The sequence below is a fragment of the Schistocerca cancellata genome, chromosome 10 (genome assembly GCF_023864275.1).
Source record: "Schistocerca cancellata isolate TAMUIC-IGC-003103 chromosome 10, iqSchCanc2.1, whole genome shotgun sequence".
NCBI classification, from domain to species: Eukaryota; Metazoa; Arthropoda; class Insecta; order Orthoptera; family Acrididae; genus Schistocerca; species Schistocerca cancellata.
Window position 1 is genome coordinate 197,973,656 of NC_064635.1, and position 22,819 is coordinate 197,996,474.

At 41.8% G+C, this 22,819-nt stretch overlaps 1 protein-coding gene across 1 annotated transcript in view; it reads left to right on the forward strand.

Moving 5' to 3' along the window:
* Positions 1 to 22,819, forward strand: part of LOC126106257 (endothelin-converting enzyme homolog) — a 593,945-nt gene that overhangs the window by 199,910 nt on the left and 371,216 nt on the right. Inside the window, exons 5-6 of the mRNA XM_049912482.1 lie at positions 5,936 to 6,097; positions 22,406 to 22,489. Of these exons, the coding sequence (XP_049768439.1) occupies positions 5,936 to 6,097; positions 22,406 to 22,489 (246 nt within the window). The remainder of the gene's footprint in view (positions 1 to 5,935; positions 6,098 to 22,405; positions 22,490 to 22,819) is intronic.

Here is a 22,819-nt window from a genome sequence, read left to right on the forward strand (position 1 = left end):
TATTAATTTCGCTGTTTCAACGGAAATACACCAATTTCTGCCAGTATCGTAGTTTTAAAACGGACGAATTGAGCGGTGTTTCAGTCTTCAAAAATACGATTACTAGTTTTGGAGGTATTACAGTATTTAGAACTTACGAATTATCTGTTTTGAACATGAAATAGATTGCTGTGTTGAGCGCGAGTTTTTCTTTTCATACTCAAGTAAGGAAATACGTCACGTCGGACAAGGAGGAAACAGTCTTGTACTCCCACAAACTGGTATAAAAGTGACGCAGAGGATACGTAGCTTTCATTCCGTTCGTGTTGTCCAAGTCTTCCGAGAGCCGGTTACATTGAAAAAGTAATATGCAGGGCGTAAGAAAAATGTACTGCACTTTCTCTCACGCAGACGAAGAAATTATGTTATATGAACATGAGCGTGGAAACGCTTTGTTTCCATGTTACAACTAATTTCATCTAACTCATTAATCATGGGAAACACACAAGAACAGAACGTTAGAATCATGAGATTACTGAAATGTCCGACTCCACCCGTTTGCTTTGACCCAGACGTCATCAATATGGCGGAAGTGGCTATTCTACGCGTCTCCAATATGGCGCCTATGATGTCACTACATACACACGGCAACAAACACGAAGATACGAAAAAAAAGCGACAATAACATCCCCCTTCAAAAATACAATCAAACTAACGGGGCAGCAGCGGGAAATTGGGGGTTTTAGGGAGGAGACAAGCTAAATGCAACAGTAAAAAAAGACACACCACCATCCCAAAACACAAAAATGACGAACAAAAATAATTTACAACATCTACAGGAATCAGACACTTCCCTTGACCTGTATAGGTCAACCATAACTATCGATTCGAAAAAACTACCACCTACAACTACGAAAAACAAAATCAAAACCACAACGCCTCAAAAGTTCAAAAGCCAAACATCCCTACGTAAATTAAGACACATTCAATAGACAATAAATACACAAAAAACACAAAAAGACGACATCAGCAAGCACAACCAACTCATAAACTCCGCGTTGTAATGACGTCACACACCAAAACACCCTTAAGTCCTGGGTCCAAGCAGACGGGTGGAATCGGACGCTTCCGTTGACCCCTCTTGGTGACGTCTGGTTACGTTGTGCACTGCCAGTGTTTTGTTTTACACGTCCCTGTTGCCATGCGATGAAGGTCGTCTCTTGTTTACAGGTAACATCAACTGCTCCAGCGATCAGTACAACCGTTGAAAGCACTCGGGTTACTACGTAGAGTTAATCACAGACTTGGCTTGTGTATTGGCGGTGTACACAAATGCAGACATGGCACATTCCCATTTGATGTATGGATTAGCTGACGGCAATGACGCTCACGCTCAACCTTTGTACTGGGAGAGATTTCCAAGTCGGAGGTGCCCAATGGCCCAATTCCCTAGCCTCCACGCTCTTCAGGCCTCAACCCGCTGGGCTCTTATCTGTGGAGCCATTTGAAAGCTTTTGTGTACAGAACCCCAGTAGAAGATGTTCAGAGTCTCCGTGCACGTATCAAGGAATTCTGCGAAACCATACTCAGTGCTCCAGGAATACATTATCGCATCCTTGATTCGCTATGCCGGCGGGTTTATGCATGTATCTTTGCCCACGGAGGGCATACTGAACATCTCCAGTGAGAAAAAAGTTCCATTTAGTATTCTAAGACGTTGTGGTCTCCTGACCTTCATTGCTTACCTCACAATCATATTCCGCATATCAAGACGCTTCATTCGAACCCAAACTCGATAAGATAAAGTCAGTGTTGTATGAATTCATGTAAACGATATGCAAATAACAAGTAAATCGCAAATGCGCTCCGAGATTGAAATACTCGAGGCTGGCGTACACACACACATTCAAGACATGACGGTCGCAGGGGCTTTTAGTTCGGGAACCACCAACCGCACGACGGGATGCTGGTCCCTTCAGAGGACGAGTCAACCTAGACCGCCCGTGGAGTGGACAGCGTATACCCGAGTGAAAGGAAGAACGACCCCATGTTCGGCTTAAAAGCAAATTCCGCTACATTGTGTGGGAGCGCCCAGCCTACGCATTCTTTACAAATATAGCACACAGTTTCAGAGATTTTCACAGGGAGACAGCAAACGCCAAACGCCGATGCTACTGATTTCCGGATTGGTCGCCTTAAACGAAACGTCATTCTCCCATTTTAGAAGAGCAATGCTGATTGGCAGACGATATTTCTGACGCCTTGAGCTGAAGGAGTACTGGAAGCGACCAAAAGATATACCCCTTCGTGTCTGGCGTGGAGAGGGACCGTTCTGTTCTCGCTCTTGGAGCGAGAACACGCAACGAGAGCGTGTGCGCTCGTACGTGTACTCAAAGAGCGAGGAACAAGTCACTCCTCAGTACTTCACTGGGAGAGCACCTCTGTCGAGAGCGAATCGGAGTGCTACTCTGTATTGAGTCCTTGCGATTAAGCATTGTTCACTATGGTGGCTGCCACATTTATTGTGCCGTGTGAACGGACAGAGTTATAGTTAAACGCCTGCCAGCGAATTTTTGAGTGGCATCGTGATGGACTGGTTATCTGACTGGTGTACCACGCCAATAGTTAGACTAGGGGCGAATAGGAGTCCTTGACTTCATCAAGGCGTAGGGAGAGTTTGATTGGCGAAGGTCAATCCAGATAGAACGAGAGTTATCTTATTTGTCAGCAGCGAGCGGCGCAGACGGCAGTCATCGCAGCTTACGGTATTGTGCGCTACAGCTCTTGTGAGCCCCATATTTCCTCCACAACAGTACACTTCACTGCATTTCACATGCGACAACCTCGACCGTACCTAGCAACATTCTAACGGATAATTATTCAAGTTGAGTAGGCGTGGCTCTCAGCCATTCCGCTAAGTCAATAACAATCTTAAACTTTGTATAGAAATTTCATTAGCGAATCCTATCCTTGAGAGGTAACTTCACATTCCGAAAAGAACCCGGAAATAACTTGTTCAGTTCATAACTAAAGGTGCCATTGTGATTTCTCAGAATTTTAGCAAAATAAATAATAATTTTCGTTGGTTTCATGTTTTTCTTACATTAACTAGCACTACTCTAGTACCCAAGTATCCCACTAGTTACGTAAGAAATTTTTTGAATTTTTGTGTCATTTCCTTACAGCGGACGACTCCAGAAGATATTTATTGCTGAAAGTTTTTCAGGCATTTCTCTGTAGAACATTAGGAGCGTCTGTCTGACTTCTGTAGTAGTGTGGGGGTGGAAACTGCATCTTGCAGGAGCCACAGGGTAAAGGGTACATCTCAGATCAATGCGTTGCGCGGAATGACAGAATAGCACCCACACGCTCACAGTATGGTGGTGCGTTGTATTCCTGTTTGTTTCCCATGATTAATGAATTGTAGAAAATGATTTGTAACATGGAAACGAAGCGTTTCCAGACCAATGTTCATATGACATAATTTCTTCGTCTATGTGTGAGGAATGTGTCCTCCAGTTTCTGTCGCACATTTCTGTTACACCCAGTATTTACAGAGAATGCAGAAAGACCTTGAAGAGGACAGTTGAATTTTACGCACAGAGGTATTACGACAGACAGCGTACAGCAAGAATGATAATAATACAACAAATCTGCAAAAAATTATTGCTGGAAGTGCACTGGAGTACTACGCAATACGGTTAAGGACAAAACCTGCAACGGGCGAGGCGAATGAAAGAGATGTTCTGACAGCTGTTGTTTATAATACGCATGTCGGCTCCAGAGAAGCTAGTAGTGCCTCTAGAGTAAGTCAGCCCGGTGCTGTTCGCAATTCTCTATCACGCAGCACTTCACCAGCAGATTAACCAGCGGGCCTACGGAAAACGTATGGAATTCTGTCCATCGGTTCTGATTCGACGTTAGCACGATAGGTTCTTCCATCAAAGTACTCTCTTAACCGATAATAATAAAGTTGTAAATTCTCAAGTCTGCTGATTGTAAGTGCTTCTACTAGTTAACGAAAGTTATTGGCAAAATAAATGTTTTACAATAGGTAGTGTTAAGTTTATAATTGCTACTTAATTGCTGTTTAACCTGAGTTCTTGTTGTTCGACATATTCTGCCATCAGCACTACGGCGTGGGGAGGACTGATTTCCTTAAAATAAGTATTGACATTTCATTTCCGCTCTTTTGAACATATAACGTTCAGAGAAAGCAACTTTCTCTTTCGCAGCTTTGATCGAACTTTTACAACACCACTGAGCAAAGTTTCCGCAAAATCGGGTTATGGCACTCGTCGTGTTCTCCTCGTAAATGAAATGCTGTTTAATTAACTTCTCATGGGTGGGATTTACAGTCATATAATATTATTAAAAGACATAATAGCCGCCGTTGACTGTATGAAAAATTTATTATTACGATTGCAATTTCGGCCTTAAGGCCATTTTCAAGTAACACTTAGATCAACATGTTGTCAGTGCACCTGAGCTTTATTTCTGATAGATTATTAGAACAAGGCTGACACTGAAACTTCCTGTCAGATTAAAACTTGTGCCGGACCGAGACTCGAATTCGGGACCTCTGCCTTTCGCCGGCAAGTGCTCTACAAACTGAGCTACCCAAGCACGACTCACGGCCCGTGCTCATAGCTTTACTTCTGCCAGTACCTCGTTTCCTACCTTCCAAATTTGCCCGCGAAAGGCAAAGGTCCCGTGTTCGAGTCTCGGTCCAGCACACAGTTTTAATCTGTCAGGAAGTTTCACATCAGCGCACACTCCGCTGCAGAGTGCAAATCTCATTCTGGAAACATCCCCCAGGCTGTGGCTAACCCATTTCTCCGTAATATCTGTGGTGTCACCGCCAGACACCACACTTGCCAGGTGGTAGCCTTTAAATCGGACGCGGTCCACTAGTATACGTCGGACCCGCGTGTCGCCACTGTCAGTGATTGCAGACCGAGCGCCGCCACACGGCAGGTCTAGAGAGACTTCCTAGCACTCGCCCCAGTTGTACAGCCGACTTTGCTAGCGATGGTTCACTGACAAATTACGCTCTCATTTGCCGAGACGATAGTTAGCATAGCCTTCAGCTACGTCATTTGCTACGAGCTAGCAAGGCGCCATTACCAGTTACTATTGATGCTGTAAAACATGTACCGTCAAGAACGATGTTCACCATTTATGGATTAAAGTTAAGTATTCCAACAGCTACGACCTTTTTTGCTAAAGCCTAACTTCGTTAAATGTTCCAGACCTCACGCCAGCCTGCGTGAGCTTAACGCGTGCCTTTCGGCTACCAATCATAGTGGCTTGGCTGTCTTGCCAAGTCACAACAATATCCTTTCTTTCAGGAGTGCTAGTTCTGCAAGATTCGCAGGAGAGCTTCTACAAAGTTTGTAAGGCAGGAGACGAGGTACTGGCAGAAGTAAATCTGTGAGGACGGGGCGTGAGTCGTGCTTGGGTAGCTCAGTTGGTAGGGCACTTGCCCGCGAAAGGCAAAGGACCAGAGTTCGAGTCTCGGTCCAGCACACAGTTTCAATCTGTCAGGAAGTTTCATATCAGCGCACACTCCGCTGCAGAGTGAAAATCTCATTCTGGATGGTAACACTAACAATTCAGCACATATTTAACAACAAATTACGATTTAATAAGTATTGTATTCATCGCGTCTTGTGGGACTCTCGCATTCAAAACGCTGCGTTTTGACTTCGACATGTACTCGTGTCAGATAGTCTTATATTCTGACAGAATGTAACTATCGCAGTATTACTTGAAAATGCTCCTACGGCCGAAATTGCAATCGTAATAATAAATTTTTCATGCAGTCAACGGTGACTATGATGTCTTTTAAGAAATGCTGTTTGGAAGTCGAGAAATATATCACGTACCTGCCTTCATCTACTGCCTCCGGTACCTCACATCTGAGTCGCATAATTGTAACGCGTGTTGGTTGCAGCGGCGAATCTGAAGCGCTCCATGGACCCTACTGCGGACCCCTGCGAAGACTTCTACCGCTACACGTGTGGCGGCTGGCCGAGAGACCACCCCATACCGGGGGCGGCGTACGCACACAGCTGGTTCGACGAGCGGGCCGACCGCGTCCAGATGGAGATCCGGGGTGAGCTGCTTCACGATTATTGTTCAAAAATGATCAAATGTGTGTGAAATCTCATGGGACTTAACTGCTAAGGTCATCAGTCCATCGGTTTACACACTTTTTTTTTTTTGGTCATCAGTCTATTGACTGGTTTGATGCGGCCCACCACGAATTCCTTTCCTGTGCTAACCTCTTCATCTCAGAGTAGCACTTGCAACCTACGTCCTCAATTATTTGCTTGACGTATTCCAGTCTCTGTCTTCCTCTACAGTTTTTGCCCTCTACAGCTCCCTCTAGTACCATGGAAGTCATTCCCTCATGTCTTAGCAGATGTCCTATCATCCTGTCCCTTCTCCTAATCAGTGTTTTCCACATATTCCTTTCTTCTCCGATTCTGCGTAGAACCTCCTCATTCCTTACCCTATCAGTCCACCTAATTTTCAACATTCGTCTATAGCACCACATCTCAAATGCTTCGATTCTCTTCTGTTCCGGTTTTCCCACACTCCATGTTTCACTACCATACAATGCTGTACTCCAGACGTACACCTTCAGAAATTTCTTCCTCAAAGTAAGGCCGGTATTTGATATTAGTAGACTTCTCTTGGCCAGAAATGCCTTCTTTGCCATAGCGAATCTGCTTTTGATGTCCTCCTTGCTCCGTCCGTCATTGGTTATTTTACTGCCTAGGTAGCAGAATTCCTTAACTTGATTGACTTCGTGACCATCAATCCTGATGTTAAGTTTCTCGCTGTTCTCATTTCTACTACTTCTCATTACCTTAGTCTTTCTCCGATTTACTCTCAAACCATACTGTGTACTCATTAGACTGTTCATTCCGTTCAGCAGATCATTTAATTCTTCTTCACTTTCGCTCAGGATAGCAATCTCATCAGCGAATCGTATCATTGATATCCTTTCACCTTGTATTTTAATTCCACTCCTGAACCTTTCTTTTATTTCCATCACTGCTTCCCCGATGTACAGATTGAAGAGTAGGGGCGAAAGGCTACAGCCTTGTCTTACACCCTTCTTAATACGAGCACTTCGTTCTTGATCGTCCACTCTTATTATTCCCTCTTGGTTGTTGTACATATTGTATATGACCCGTCTCTCCCAATAGCTTGCCCCTACTTTTTTCAGAATCTCGAACAGCTTGCACCATTTTATATTGTCGAACGCTTTTTCCAGGTCGACAAATCCTATGAAAGTGTCTTGATTTTTCTTTAGCCTTGCTTCCATTATTAGCCGTAACGTCAGAATTGCCTGTCTCGTCCCTTTACTTTTCCTAAAGCCAAACTGATCGTCACCTAGCACATTCTCAATTTTCTTTTCCATTCTTCTGTATATTATCCTTGCAAGCAGCTTCGATGCATAAGCTGTTAAGCTGATTGTGCGATAATTCTCGCACTTGTCAGCTCTTGCCGTCTTCGGAATTGTGTGGATGATGCTTTTACACACTACTTAACCTAAATTATCCTAAGGACAAACACACACACACCTATGCTCGAGGGAGGACTCGAACCTCCACTGGGACCAGCCGCACAGTCCATGACTGCAGCGCCTGAGACCGCTCGGCTAATCCCGCGCGGGTTCACGATTATTCTCACCACTTCTGGTAGTAGTAGCTAGTAAGGTAGTAGCTTGCTCCGTGCATCAAGACCACGACAGATGATGTGGGACGTGACAACAGAAACACAAAGAACGCTTGTTTTGTTGTGGTTTTCAGTCCGAAGATGCAGGTCTCCATGCTATTCTAACTTGCGCAGGCCTCTTCATCTCCGAGTAACTACTGCAGCCTACATCCCTCTGAACCTGTTTGCTGTACTTATCTGTAAGTCTTCCTCTACTATTTTTACCCCCTATACTTCACTCCAAATGTTAAATTGGTGTTCCCTTGTCAAATTGATTCCATATTTTTAGATTTCTAGAAGGCTTTAGACACCTTTCCTCAAAAGCGTCTTCTAACAAAACTGCGTGCATACGGAGTATCGCCTCAGTTGTGCGACTGGATTCGTGATTTCCTGTCAGAAAGGTCACAGTTCGTACTAATAGACGGAAAGTCATCGACTAAAACAGGAGTAATATCCTGCGTTCCCCAAGGAAGTGCTATACGCCCTCTATTGTTCCTGATCTATATTAACGACATAGGAGACAATCCGAGTAGCCGTCTTAGATTGTTTCCAGATGATACTGTCATTTACCGTCTTGTAAAGTCATCAGACGATCAAAACGACTTGCAAAATGATTTAGATAAGATATCTGTATGGTGCGAAAACTGACAATTGACCCTGAATAAGGAAAAGTGTGAAGTTATTCACATGAGTACTAAAAGAAGTCAGCTAAATTTCGATTACGCGATAAGTCACACAGATCTGTAAATTCAACTAAATACTTAGGGATTACAATTACAAATAACCTAAAATGGAACGAGCACAAGGATAATATTCTGAGTAGAGCAAACCAAAGACTACGATTCATTGGTAGAACACCTAGAAGGTGCAACAGGTCTACTAAAGAGAGTGCTTACACCACGCTTGTCAGTCCTATTCTGGAGTACTGCTGTGCGCTGTGGGATCCGCATCAGGTGGGACTGACGGATGACATCGAAAAAGTACAAAGGAGGGCAGCTCGGTTTGTATTATCGCGAAATAGGGGAGATAGTGTCAGAGACATGATACGTGAATTGGAGTGGCAATCATTAAAACAAAGGAGTTTTTCGGTGCGGCGGGATCTTCTCATGAAATTTCAATCACCAGTTTCCTCCTCTGATTCCGAAAACATTCTGTTGGCACCCACCTACATAGGGAGAAATTATCATCACGATACAATAAGAGAAATAAGGGCTCGCACAGAAATATTTAAGTGCACGTTTTCTCGCGCGCCGTTCGAGAGTGGAACGGTAGAGAGACAGTATAAAGGTGGTTCATTGAACCCTCTGCCAGCACTTTATTGTGAATAGCAGAGTAATCACGTATATGTAGATGTCTCCGAATGTGTCGTATCAACCGATCCCTTCTTTTAATCGAATTATGTTATAAATTTCTTTTCTCCTCAGTTTCATTAGTTATGTCACATACGCATCTAGTCTTTAAAATTCTTCTGTAGTACCACATTTGAAATGTTTTTATTTTCTTCTTGTCTGAGCTGTTTATCGCCCACGTTTCACTTCTATATATGGCTGAACTCCATACGAATACTTTCAGAAAAAGCTTCCTAACACTTATATCTAAACTCGATGTTAGCAGATTTCTCTTCTTCAGAAACGATCTTTGTGACATTGCCAGTCTACATTTTATATCGCCTCTACCTCGGCTAACATCAGTTACTTTAATGGCGTAATACTAAAACAGATCTACTACTTTATTGGTCTCGTTTCCTAATCCATTTCCCTCATCATCGCCTGATTTAATTCCACTACATTCCATTGTCCTTGTTTTGCTTTGCCTATGTTCATCTTACAATCTCCTTTCAACAGACAACCCGCTTCTTTCAACAGCTCTTCCAAGTCCTTTGCTGTCTCTGACATAATTACCACGTCATGGGCGAACTTCGAAGGTTTTGTTTCTTCTCCCCGGACTTTAATTTCTGCTCCACATTTTTCTTTGGTTTTCTTTACTGCTGCTCAATGTACAGATTGAATTACGTCATGGATGGGCTGCAACTCTGTCTCACTCCTTTCCCAACCACTTCTTCCCTTTCATCCCTTCGACTCTCATAACTGTCATCTGTTTGGCTGGTTCAAATGGCTCTGAGGACTATGGGACTCAACATCTGAGGCCATCAGTCCCCTAGAACTTAGAACTAAAACCTAACTAACCTAAGGACATCACACACATCCATGCCCGAGGCAGGATTCGAACCTGCGACCGTAGCGGTCGCGCGGTTCCAGACTGAAGAGCCTAGAACCGCTCGGCCACACCGGCCGGCCTGTCATCTGTTTCTCGACCCTTATATATAGAACTAAAAATAACAAAATAGATAATAATGATTACACGCTGATCATTTGTTGTATTTTCCACTATGGTGCAGAACGGGGAGTGAAAGAGAAACAGCTTTAATCTAGGTTTGCGAACAATTCTACAATCTCTAAGACATTTTATTTCACAGCCGGCCGTTATGAGCGAGCGGTTCTAGGCGCTTCAGTCTGGAACGGTGCAGCTGCTACAGTCGCAGGTTCGAATCCTGCCTCCAGCATGGATGTGTGTGATGTCCTTAGTTTAGTTAGGTTTAAGTAGTCATAAGAATAGGGGACTGATGACCTCAAATGTTAAGTCCCATAGTGATTAGAGCAAAAAAAAAAATTATTTGATGGGTAGATTAATAAAGAGTTTATGACTGCGTATTTGAAACGTTTCTGTACAAAAGTTGTTCTTTCTAGTGTGGAACTTGCGTGTATCTCTGTTATTCTCAAATTTAGTTTGGTTGTTCATAATAAATTTAGTAAGTCCTTAACTGAACTAAGAGCTGCCTAACGATATTTCGTGAAGAGATCTCGCTGCAAAGAAAATATTTTTTGTTGTTATTAATACGACGGAAGACAGTCAAAGTTGACAATTTCACTATTATTTACTTGATGGCTTGATCACTCTTGCTTCAATTATTGTCACCTCAGCTGGCGATTATATCCGTGACACCCTGTCCCCTATTTCGCAATAATACAGAACGAGCTGCCTTTCTTAGAAATTTGTCGATATGCTTCGTCCATCCAATCTAGTACGGATCCCATACTGCGCGGTAGAAATCCAGACGGGGTGGACAAGAGCAGTGTAGGCTGTCTCCTTAGTAGACCTTAACATCTCTAAGTGTTCTGCGAACAAAACGCAGTCTTAATTTTGCCTTCCCCACAACATTTTCTAACTGATCGTTCTAATTTAAGCTGTTCCTTTTTGTAACACCTAGGTATTTAAACGGATCGGCTGACTTGAAATTTACATGAAGGGTTGAGAATGGTATAATCCAAAGCCACAAAATGTAAATTTTTCAGGGGAGGGTTTTAAAACTTCGAATAAATCCATAAATCATATTTCAACTTTTCGGGTTTTTTGACAAAACTAGTTTATTTCTCGAATTTGTTAAAATATATTTTTGCATAGTAGTATTGTGAATAAAGTTAAACATTGTTAATAAAAAAATATTTTATCCCTGGGTGACACAGCATTGGGCTTTGGCCTGTCTCATACTAACTTTACACAAAGTTTACAAAAATTTGTGCATCAATATACAACATATCTTACAATGATAGTCACTACAGTGTTTCACACAATATAGCCATTATCTATCACCTCTTTCATCACTTTGTTCCTTTGATTCACTCAGACTGTTGAAGTATCCCTTCGAAACATCTGGTATGTATGGCATTAATGACATAACATCTTTGCGTTTTTTGTCACATGTTGGAATCGGCTTTAAGTATTTCCTTGAGAGCTGGAACGGATTACTCTCCTGATGTGCTCTTCCTTTTTTAGTGAATTTTCTGAATTCTTCAAATTCAGTGTACTGATACTTCACTTTTAAATGTGATGGGATTCCTTCATCAAAACGCCGGCCGTGGTGGCCAAGCGGTTGTAGGCGCTACAGTCTGGAACCGCGATCCTGCCTAGGGCATGGATGTGTGTGATGTCCTTAGGTTAGTTAGGTTTAATAGTTCTAAGTTCTAGGGGACTGATGACCTCAGATGTTAAGTCCCATAGTGCTCAGAGCCATTTGAACCATTTTTTTTTTTTGAACCTTCATCAAAACGAAAAGTTTTCGTTTCAGAAAATCGGACTTGAGATCCATCATCATGTTTGTCCTTTTTTACAATATTTATCTGCAGCGGTGTCAGATCTATAAAGTCTGCTTGCTTCATTTTAACGACTCAAAATGGCTTATTCTTGCACGATTCTTTAATGACTGTAACTCAGTCGTGAAGGGTGTACACAGTGGGGTTTCTGTTCTTAACGTGCTTCTCAATTCGACCGAAATCTCGGTCACAGGGCAGTCGAGTGTGTCCATCTTGTGGAAAGCAATGTTCAATGGCTTTAAATTTTACTGAACGCACTAGTGATCTCTCTAGAGCAACAATTGCCCAGTTTTTGCCTTGGCCTCTGCAATTATCAGTAATAATGTGAAGAATGTTTGCCTGAGAATTTTGTATTTCTAAGAATTTTATCAGACAGCTTCCTATCTCATCAGATCCACGCTTTGCTTCATCTTCACTCCACACGAACATATGTCCCTTTTCAGACCGGCAATCATGAATACCAAAATTGTAAGTCCACAACTTCCTCTTATAGAATGCAGGCACAGATGTAAGGGTGTTGAAAAGGTTTGTTGTAAATCAAAGGATATCTTACTTTCCCTAGCTAATTTGGAAAGCTGTGTAATCATATTTTGTCCAGCAGATGCTTTGGCATGATGAAGGTCCCTTTCAATTTTTAATCTTCTTATAATATCTTCAGAGTTGGTCAACTGTGCATTTTTTATTTGAATTTGAAATTCGTCACAAACATGACATGTGTCTGAACGAGGCAATTTAAAACCAATATTAAAATCTTGGTTAAATATACCTTGAAATATCGAAACTTTTACTTGTGGTGCATTATTTTCTTCACAATATTTCAAATAATTTTCTTGATATAATGAAGAAATGGACATGTCATGGTCGTAGTACACTTTATTGGGGTTCTGTGAGCGGCTGTAGTGACTGGCATACTTAGGTATATTATTAATGAAATTGTGAACTGTCTGAACTGCTTCTTGTGAAATTTTCCTTGATGGGTTCCCTTTTTTTCCTGGAAACAAAGAAAAAGAAAAAGTGATTTTAAAGGTAAATGCCCAGGTCAGACAAATTTAGTGAATTTGTGTCTGAATATGATATGCAAAGAAAAACACTGGATAAATAAGCACAACAGAACAAATTTATGGTTTTTCTTGGAAGCGACATTAACTTAATCGTTAAATACCTCTTCTATCTTTTGAAGAAGTGGAGTGTCCCTCACGCAAGTATTTTTGTAAGTTCTTAAGACGTCCTTGATTGTTCTGGAGCCCATGCACACTTAAAAATGCTTCTCTGCATACCAAAATATTATAGCCATTAACCTTAACCTGGTACAAAAAAGTGACCATTCGCCGTGAAATTGTGCTTTTCCTTTTCATTGGGTAGCTTAAAAAGTGAAATTTATTAATCAAAATAATAATATTTTATTTATAAAAATTACATGATATAAAAAACAATTTCAAATTATCAGTAATCATAGTTACCTCCTTTGCACTTGTTGCATCTTAATATTGCTTAGAAGGTAATTATTTTAGCAAATGAAATTACCCATATACCAAAAATATATCTGCTCTACTCATTCATGAATTTTGCCCCAACACTTGCTTTTACATTTACATCCAGGAACAAGAATTTTAGCACCGACAGCCTCCCGGGATTAGCCGAGCGGTCTAAGGCGTTGCAGTCATGGACTGTGCGGCTGGTCCCAGCGGAGGTTCGAGTCCTCCCTCGGGCATGGGTGTGTGTGTTGGTCCTTAGGATAATTTAGATTAAGTACTGTGTAAGCTTAGGGACTGATGACCTTAGCAGTTAAGTCCCGTAAGATTTCACACACATTTTAGAGCACCAACAATTTGTCCTCTTTTATCACATATGTACTGTCTGCCACAACTTCTACGACGTTTACATTTTTCCTTTTTCCAATTGCTCATATTTCTCCTATTTTTTCTGCCTTTAGGTTCTTTAGCAGGTGATACTTCAGGAGACCTTTCACATTCATCAGCATCCTAAGCCAAATAAAGTATTGAGAATGAGAAAGACCAAAGCCACTTTAACACATATACCAAACGTTAATATATTATACAAATAGGCTTATAATATTTAAATTATTACCAATAATGCAGTAATTAATAGGACAAGTAGAATTTGTTCATGATTCACATGTACATATTTTAATTAGCGAGTATATAACTGTTATCATCACCCAATAATATTTCACATTAATACAGACCTAAGCCTCAATGTTTTAAATGTTTAAAAAGTAAGTATTTTAGACTTACCATGTCATTTTCGGATGAAAATTCATGAGAGTGGCAATAACTGCTGCCACTGGACGAAAAATCGTCTTCAGAACTAACTGTTTCTGTATCTGAATCTTCTTTTTCGCTTATGCATGGAAGTAGCCTCTTGTTTGGAAGCGATATTGTACTGTGGCTTTGGGTTGTTTCAGAAGCGAAAAAGACTGCTTCCTCACAGTATGAGAACAACAAGTTGAAATATTTACGCAGTAGCTTCCTCTGTTGAGGAAATAGAACTAACACAAAAAACGCATTTTGAGAAAAGTGTGGCTTTGGGCTATATCATTCTCGCCGCTTCAATGATTTTACGTGTTACCGAATTTCAAAGGATTCCTTTTAGTATTCGTTTAGATTACTTCATGCTTTTCATTATTTAGTGTCTATTTTCAATTTTCGCATCATGCAGGTTTCTTATCTAAATCATTTTGTAGCTGGTTTTCATAATCTGATTACATTAAGACGGTAAATGAAAGTATCATCTGCAAACTATCAAAGAGAGCTGTTCAGATTGTGTCTTAAATCGTTTACATAGATGCGAAACTATAACACATCCTTGGAGAACGCCAGATATCATTTCTGTTTTTCCCAATGACTTTTTATCATTTATCATGAACTGTAACTTTCTGACACAAAATCACAAATCCAACTCACAACTGAGACGATACTCCATAAGCATGCAATTTGATTAAAAGCTGCTTGTGAGTAACAGTGCCAAAAGCCTCCTGTAAATCTAGAAATATGAAATGTGTGTGAGATCCCCCGTCGACAGCAGTCATTACTTCATGTGAATACAGGACCATTTCTGTTTCACAAGAACAATATCCTCTGAACCTCCGTTTGCTGTGTCGAAAGATCGCTCTCTTCTAGGAAATTCTTAATGGTCGGACACAACATACGTTCCAAAAACCTTGCTGCGTATCGACGTTAATGATGTGGGCCTATAATTTAGTGGATTACTCCTATTGCGTTTCTCGAATACTGGTGTGATATGTGCAGCTTTCCATTCTCTGGGTACGAAGTTTTCGTCGAGCGGAGTTGTATGTGATTGCCAAGTATGGAGCTACGAGGATTGTCCAGAAAGTAAGTTCCGATCGGTCGCTAAATGGAAACCACAGTGAAAATCAGAGACATTTTATTTGCAAGAGTTAGCTACACTTTCCAGATACTTCTCTACGTAGTCGCTGCTCCCAGTTAGACATTTGTCAGAACGTTATACCAAATTTCCAACAACATCGTCATAGAAGGCAGCCGCCTGTGTTTTCCGATGATTCTCTACGCTGCTGTATAGCGCGTAGCCTGCGCCCGAGTGTTGTCTTCGTATCCAGCGTTTCATGTGAACAGAGATGATACTCAGGACGAGCCAATTAGGGCTGTGTTGTGGGTGATCGGACACTTCCCATCGAAAAGGCTGCAGGAGCATCTTCACTGCCCCTGCAGAATGCGGCTGAGAATTGCCAAGAAGAAGGAAGTGTGTGGCAGTTGTGTTAGGTGGGCTGCATTAATTAAGGCGAAGCCTCTCAGTGGGCCCTCCTACTTGGCGGGAGACATCGTTGTTCTCGGCACCTTTACTCTCTCACAGTGCGGTCACAACTGAAAAGAGTGTCTTGATGCGATCGACGGTCATACTAGAGACACTGCCCAACACATCTGTGCAAAGCTTCGTAGGACTTTCACTGTGGTGACCATTTCGCGACCGATCACAACTTACTTTCTGGACAACCGTCGTATTACATCAGCAAACTCTGATAGGAACCAGACTGGCATACAGTCTGGACCCGAAGACTGTCCTTCATTGATTTGGGCTGCTTCGCTACATAGAGGACTCCAGATCTATTTCTAAGTTACTCTTGTTGGCAGTTATTCTCGATTAGAACTCTGGAACATTTACTTCGTTTTCTTTTATGAAGGAATTTCGGAAAATCGTGTTTATGTAAATAAGTTATACACAACTGCAACCAGTCACTTTATTCAATAATAATGCTTTATTACATTAACCGGTTTTCGAACCGTTTCAGGTTCATCTTCAGATGATTTTGGGAGGATCCGGGAAGTTACATCATTACTGGTAGTAGCATAATGCTGGGTGCTGGTTCTATGGCAGAAAAATGGGTCACACTAAGCTATAGTCATGACGAAACATTAAAGTGTGAAAAAAGTGACTGGTTGCAGTTGTGTATAACTTATTTACATTAATATACAGTCACGGTTCTAAAATATCCGTAATGGATAAGCATAAATCGTGTTTAGTAGCTCTGCCTTAGTGGACTTGTCATCAATAACAACACCATTGTTATCGCGCAGGGAAGGTGTTGACTGCGTCTTTCTGTCAGATTTCGAGAGAGAGTTACGTTGTGGAAACTGTTAAAAGCATCTCGCTTTGGAGTTTGCGGTAAATTTCGAGCTTCTGTAAAACTTCGACGATCTTGGGGGTTCCACGTTCTGAAAAATTCGGCATTCTTTTTTAGTTTCTCCTGTAACAGTGCTTTGTTTTGTGTAGGATGGGAATCAGTACCATCTCTTATTAATTTATTTGGTAAATATCTCTGAATTGCCTGGGATAGTATTGATTGGCGACTCCATGGAGTGTTCTGTGCACCACGACCAAATAGTGGATATAATTGGACGGAGAACCAGCATTGATCGTTTTTTTTTTTTTTGTTTTATTATCCGCAAAATCGATTTTCGGTCACTTAATGATCATCCTCAGTGCTGTAAAATACAATTAAAATTGGTGGGCACTGGTATCAACAAGCTTAGAGCGATCACATAAACTGAGCTCTAAGCTCTAAGCTTGTTGATACCAGTGCCCACCAATTTTAATTGTATATTACAGCACTGAGGATGATCACTAAGTGACCGAAAATCGATTTTGCGGACAATAAAACAAAAAAATACGACCAATTCTGGTTCTCCTTCCAGTTATATCCGATAGTATTTCTTTCAACATACATTTGGTCTGCGGTTACACAGTTACATGGAAGGAGTGGAAACGGTCTCTTAGGAAGGCGTCAAGTGTATTTTTATTTGAGTTTTAAATAGAATCACTTCATGTTTATTTTTGGTGGATTTGGATGTCGCGATGTCCAGTCTCACTGAAACGACCTGCAAAGTAAGGGTGTGTGGGATGACCACGAGAGTGCTCCTGCGTCATACCCCAGAAGGTAGCTCAAGGTGTGTGTCTGGCGCGCAGACAGGTTGGTTGCAGGCCCAACACACAGGCCATCGCTGCTACCAAAGCAGATCCAGCTGTCATAAGAAAACACAACTGAAATCCACCCTGCCCTCTAATAACGAGCTCTCGCTTGACACCACTTAAGTCAGTCTGGTGATTCGACATGTTGTGCCGCCATTCATGAACAGCATTCCAAGGGATGTGTTTTCCAACAGGATAACACTCCAGAATGAGATTTTCAGTCTGCAGCGGAGTGTACGCTGATATGAAGCTTCCTGGCAGATTAAAACTGTGTGCCGGACTGAGACTCTAACTCGGGACGTTTGCTTTTCGCGGGCAAGTGCTCTACCCACCTGTTATTAATCTACCAGCATTCCACATTTGCAATGGCTTATCGTGCCATTTTTACATTTACCTGTGCTGTTGCAATATCAGTCACGTAAATATGTTACCTAGACAAATTCATTCCCAAAGTTTCATTACTCTGCACTAACTGTTTTAATTCTTTTCCGTCAGTGTACGTTATTGCTGCATGATCTTCCTGTTATGAAGCCTCTTCGTTCTTCTAGAAGTACCACTGCCGTAATAAACTTTAATCTGTTGTTTAGTACATCTGAAAACACTTTGCAGATAGTTTTTAACGTATTGATACCTCTGAAATTTGAAGTATTCCTGTGATCCCCTCTTTTCAACAGTGACAACAGTTACACGTAAGCCAGTCTTCTGGAATTTTACTGTTCAGGAAGCAGGTATCAATAACAAGTAAAATTCTGAGCGTAACATATAATCCACCATGTTTAATCAAATCTATATTAATCCTGTTAGGTCCTAGGCATTTCTTGCATTTTTGTTTTGTTTAATTATTACATTTTCCATTTCATGTAAGGTAGTTAAATTTGTGTTAACATAATCCATACTAATATTATAAGTGCGAGAGTCACTCTGTTACACTTTTACGACTAAACCGTTGAACCGTTTTTATGAAATGTAATTTGAAGATAGTCTGAACACTCAGGGAGAACATGAGCTACTTCACAACGTGTGTAGCATATTTATTGCTTTCAAGAATTTAACGCCAAATATGGAACGATAATAACTCTTTGAAACAGCTGTTTACTCTCTGACTTTTGATTTTTATCGTGTGTGTGAAAATGGTTTTATTGTTTCGTATATACTACATAACACGATTCAGACCATTGAATTCAATGCTTGTACAGTCCTCAACGTGTTTAATCGCTACTCTCATACTGATATCACTGAGAAGGCTATCGCATTTTAGCCGCTGAGCGTCACGTGTCTCTTAGCTTCTGAGACGCTTGAAGATTCACAACAACAGCGTCATTTTCAATGCTGTACGACAAAATAGAGAGACGTTGTGCCTTTATATGAAGAATGTCGAAGGCTTTTACTGAGGCTGCATTTGATTATGACATTCGAGAGTAGGTGTGGGTAACAAGCAGACAAGTGAGGGTAGCTGACGCTATTGCGTGTACAACTATTATTAAACTTGAGCTGCTGCAAGCTACAAATTATTTGTTTTCCTTCTTCGTAAGTTAAACTCTTCTTAATAATTTTGGAAAGTCCATATTTTCTTTCAGTTCCCGTCACTCATCTGATACCAAACTAAAGCTTCAACAGGGTTTTTTTTCCATTCGGGGCTGGGTGTTTGTGTTGTCCACATCGCCCTTTTATCATTATCGAATACCTAGTCGCTGAAGAGACGTCAAATAAAAACACGACGTAAAGATGGGGAAACAGGGAATGGAACATCATCTTTTTAAGCCAGGAAGTCTTTTCTGAAAATATTTGTATGGAGTGTAGCCATGTACGGAAGTGAAACATGGACAATAAATAGTTTGGACAAGAAGAGAATAGAAGCCTTTGAAATGTGGTGCTACAGAAGAACGCTGAAGATTAGATGGGTAGATCACGTAACTAATGAGGAAGTATTGAATAGGATTGGGGAGAAGAGGAGTTTGTGGCACAACTTGACAAGAAGAAGGGATCGGTTAGTAGGACATGTTGTGAGGCATCAATGGATCACAAATTTAGTACTGGAGGGCAGCGTGGAGGGTAAAAATCGCAAAGGGAGACCAAGAGATGAATACACTAAACAGATTCAGAAGCATGTAGGCTGCAGTACGTACCGGGAGATGAAGAAGCTTGCACAGGATAGAGTAGCATGGAGAGCTGCATCAAACCAGTCTCAGGACTGAAGACCACAACAACAACGACTATACACCATATCAAAAAAATATTAAATTAGTTGCTTAATGCACATGCTGCGCTACGTACAGATGCCAACGCTCCTGTTGAAGTAGTTCGAGGAGTTCGCACATCTTGAGCTACACTTACCCCAACAGGTGGACACGTGATTGAAGCTGGCATTATTGCACGTGCAATAGGTGAGTTACTCATCACGACTCATCATAACTGCAAGTGCAGCCATGGGTAAGAGCTGGTCAGTCATATTTTCACAATGACTACTCATCTTTTCGTCTTTGCATTATATAACAGGCCGGGAGACCTGTTCGAAACTGCCAGCCAGTGTGGCCGAGCGGTTCTAAGCGCTTCAGTCTGGAATCGCGCGACCGCTACGGTCGCAGGTTCGAATCCTACCTCGGGCATGGATGTGTATCTTGTGCTTCGGTTAGTTAGGTTTAAGTAGTTCCAAGTTCTAGAAGACTGATGACCTCAGATGTTAAGTCCCATAGTGCTCAGAGCCATTTGAACCATTTGTTCGAAACTTTCACAGTCCTGTTGTTGTGAATGATGACATTATTTGGAATAAATATAGTCATTGGGATAAGGGTAGTCGTGGGAACGAAGAGAAGCCATTTTTATAAATGAACTGAATGAGGTGAAATAATAATCGTGAATTAATGACACACTTGTGTACCCATGTGTATAACTTCCAACAAAATTCTCTACAAAGCATTACAATACCTAAATGTTCGAATCCTGCCTCGGGCATGGATGTGTGTGATGTCCTTAGGTTAGTTAGGTTTAATTAGTTCTAAGTTCTAGGCGACTGATGACCTCAGAAGTTAAGTCGCATAGTGCTCAGAGCCATTTGAACCATTTTTGAATACCTAAATGTAAACGATATTTGACGTAAGAATGTAATATTCGTGTACTTTTGGTTTTTTATTTCCTTTAAGGGATAGGGGAAGAGATACAATTGACTACTGCAGTGGTCAAGCTTACTATATGAGACAATCCTATGTACAAATTATCCAGCTAATAAGTATTTTAAAACAAATAAAATGGTATTTGTGATAGGATAACACGAAAAGGCAGTCTCTTAGTCGTGAGTAATAATTGTACTTCGTAAAATATAAGTACAGGGTTATTACAAATGATTGAACCGATTTCACAGCTCTACAATAACTTTATTATTTAAGATATTTTCACAATGCTTTGCACACACATACAAAAACTCAAAAAGTTTTTTTAGGCATTCACAAATGTTCGATATGTGCCCCTTTAGTGATTCGGCAGACATCAAGCCGATAATCAAGTTCCTCCCACAATCGGCGCAGCACGTCCCCATCAATGAGTTCTAAAGCATCGTTGATGCGAGCTCGCAGTTCTGGCACGTTTCTTGGTAGAGGAGGTTTCAACACTGAATCTTTCACATAACCCCACAGAAAGAAATCGCATGGGGTTAAGTCGGGAGAGCGTGGAGGCCATGACATGAAATGCTGATCATGATCTCCACCACGACCGAGCCATCGGTTTTCCAATCTCCTGTTTAAGAAATGCCGAACATCATGATGGAACTGCGGTGGAGCACCATCCTGTTGAAAGATGAAGTCGGCGCTGTCGGTCTCCAGTTGTGGCATCAGGCAATTTTCCAGCATGTCCAGATACACGTGTCCTGTAACGTTTTATTTGCAGAAGAAAAAGGGACCGTAAACTTTAAACCGTGAGATTGCACAAAACACGTTAACTTTTGGTGAACTGCGAATTTGCTGCACGAATGCGTGAGGATTCTATACCGCCCAGACTCGCACATTGTGTCTGTTCACTTCACCATTAAGAAAAAATGTGGCTTCATCACTGAAAACAAGTTTCGCACTGAACGCATCCTCTTCCATGAGCTGTTGCAACCGCGCCGAAAATTCAAAGCGTTTGCCTTTGTCATCGGGTGTCAGGGTTTGTAGCAATTGTAAACGGTAAGGCTTCTGCTTTAGCCTTTTCCGTAAGATTTTCCAAACCGTCGGCTGTGGTACGTTTAGCTCCCTGCTTGCGTTATTCGTCGACTTCCGCGGGCTACGCGTGAATCTTGCCCGCACGCGTTCAACCGTTTCTTCGCTCACTGCAGGCCGCCCGTTGATTTCCCCTTACAGAGGCATCCAGAAGCTTTAAACTGCGCATACCATCGCCGAATGGAGTTAGCAGTTGGTGGATCTTTGTTGAACTTCGTCCTGAAGTGTCGTTGCACTGTTATGACTGACTGATGTGAGTGCATTTCAAGCACGACATACGCTTTCTCGGCTCCTGTCGCCATTTCGTCTCATTGCGCTCTCGAGCGCTCTGGCGGCAGAAACCTGAAGTGCGGCTTCAGCCGAACAAAACTTTATGAGTTTTTCTACGTATCTGTAGTGTGTCGTGACCATATGTCAATGAATGGAGCTACAGGGAATTTATGAAATCGCTTCAATCATTTGTAATAGCCCTGTATGAAGCCAGATGTGTATAAAGAGTCAACAGCCTAATCAGAAGCCTGTCAAAGAACCTTTCTAACGATGCCTCACCATCACTGTACGATTAGTATGTGGTGAGAAGAAATAATTTATGTGATTAACAGTTTGTACGCTGTGTATGCAAACTCTACTAGTTTTGTGTCAGTACCATAATCTCCAACATGGCCGACTTAACGTCCCAGATAGTTGAAAGATGACACTTTTCTGTGACTACGAATTTCGTCAGCTCAAAGTATTTTAATATGGTGTCTTCATGACCGACTACCACCGAATCTAACTAGAACGTGACGCCGTATACGACACATACAACTCTCCTGGTAACGAACACTATTTTACCTACCATTCTTCCTTGGATAGTAGCTCATGGAGGGGTCTTACTGCTTGTTTCAGATTTCCTGAAGCAGAACGACAGCGATGAGGATCCCGAGCCCGTGAGGAAGGCCAGACTGATGTACCGCGTCTGCATGGACACCCGTGAGTAGCGTCACAATAGCTCAGAAGCGAGTCCCCATCGTTCCGTGTGTTCTGATCACCCACGACGTTACATCCACCCCTCCACAGCGGGAATAAGCACTTCCCTATCACAGGGGACACCGTGACGAAGCCACACCATGCGTCTCATCTATGAACGGTGTTTCAGAAGTGAAGGTCAATAATTCACACAAGAAAGGCACAGGCCAAAAGTAGCCAAAACGCTCCAATAAACATGGGTACACAAATCAACCGTTGTCGAGGTATCGCATTAATTCGAGTTGGGAACCAACTGTAAACGACCCTGGATACCGTGGTACTGATGTTGGTATC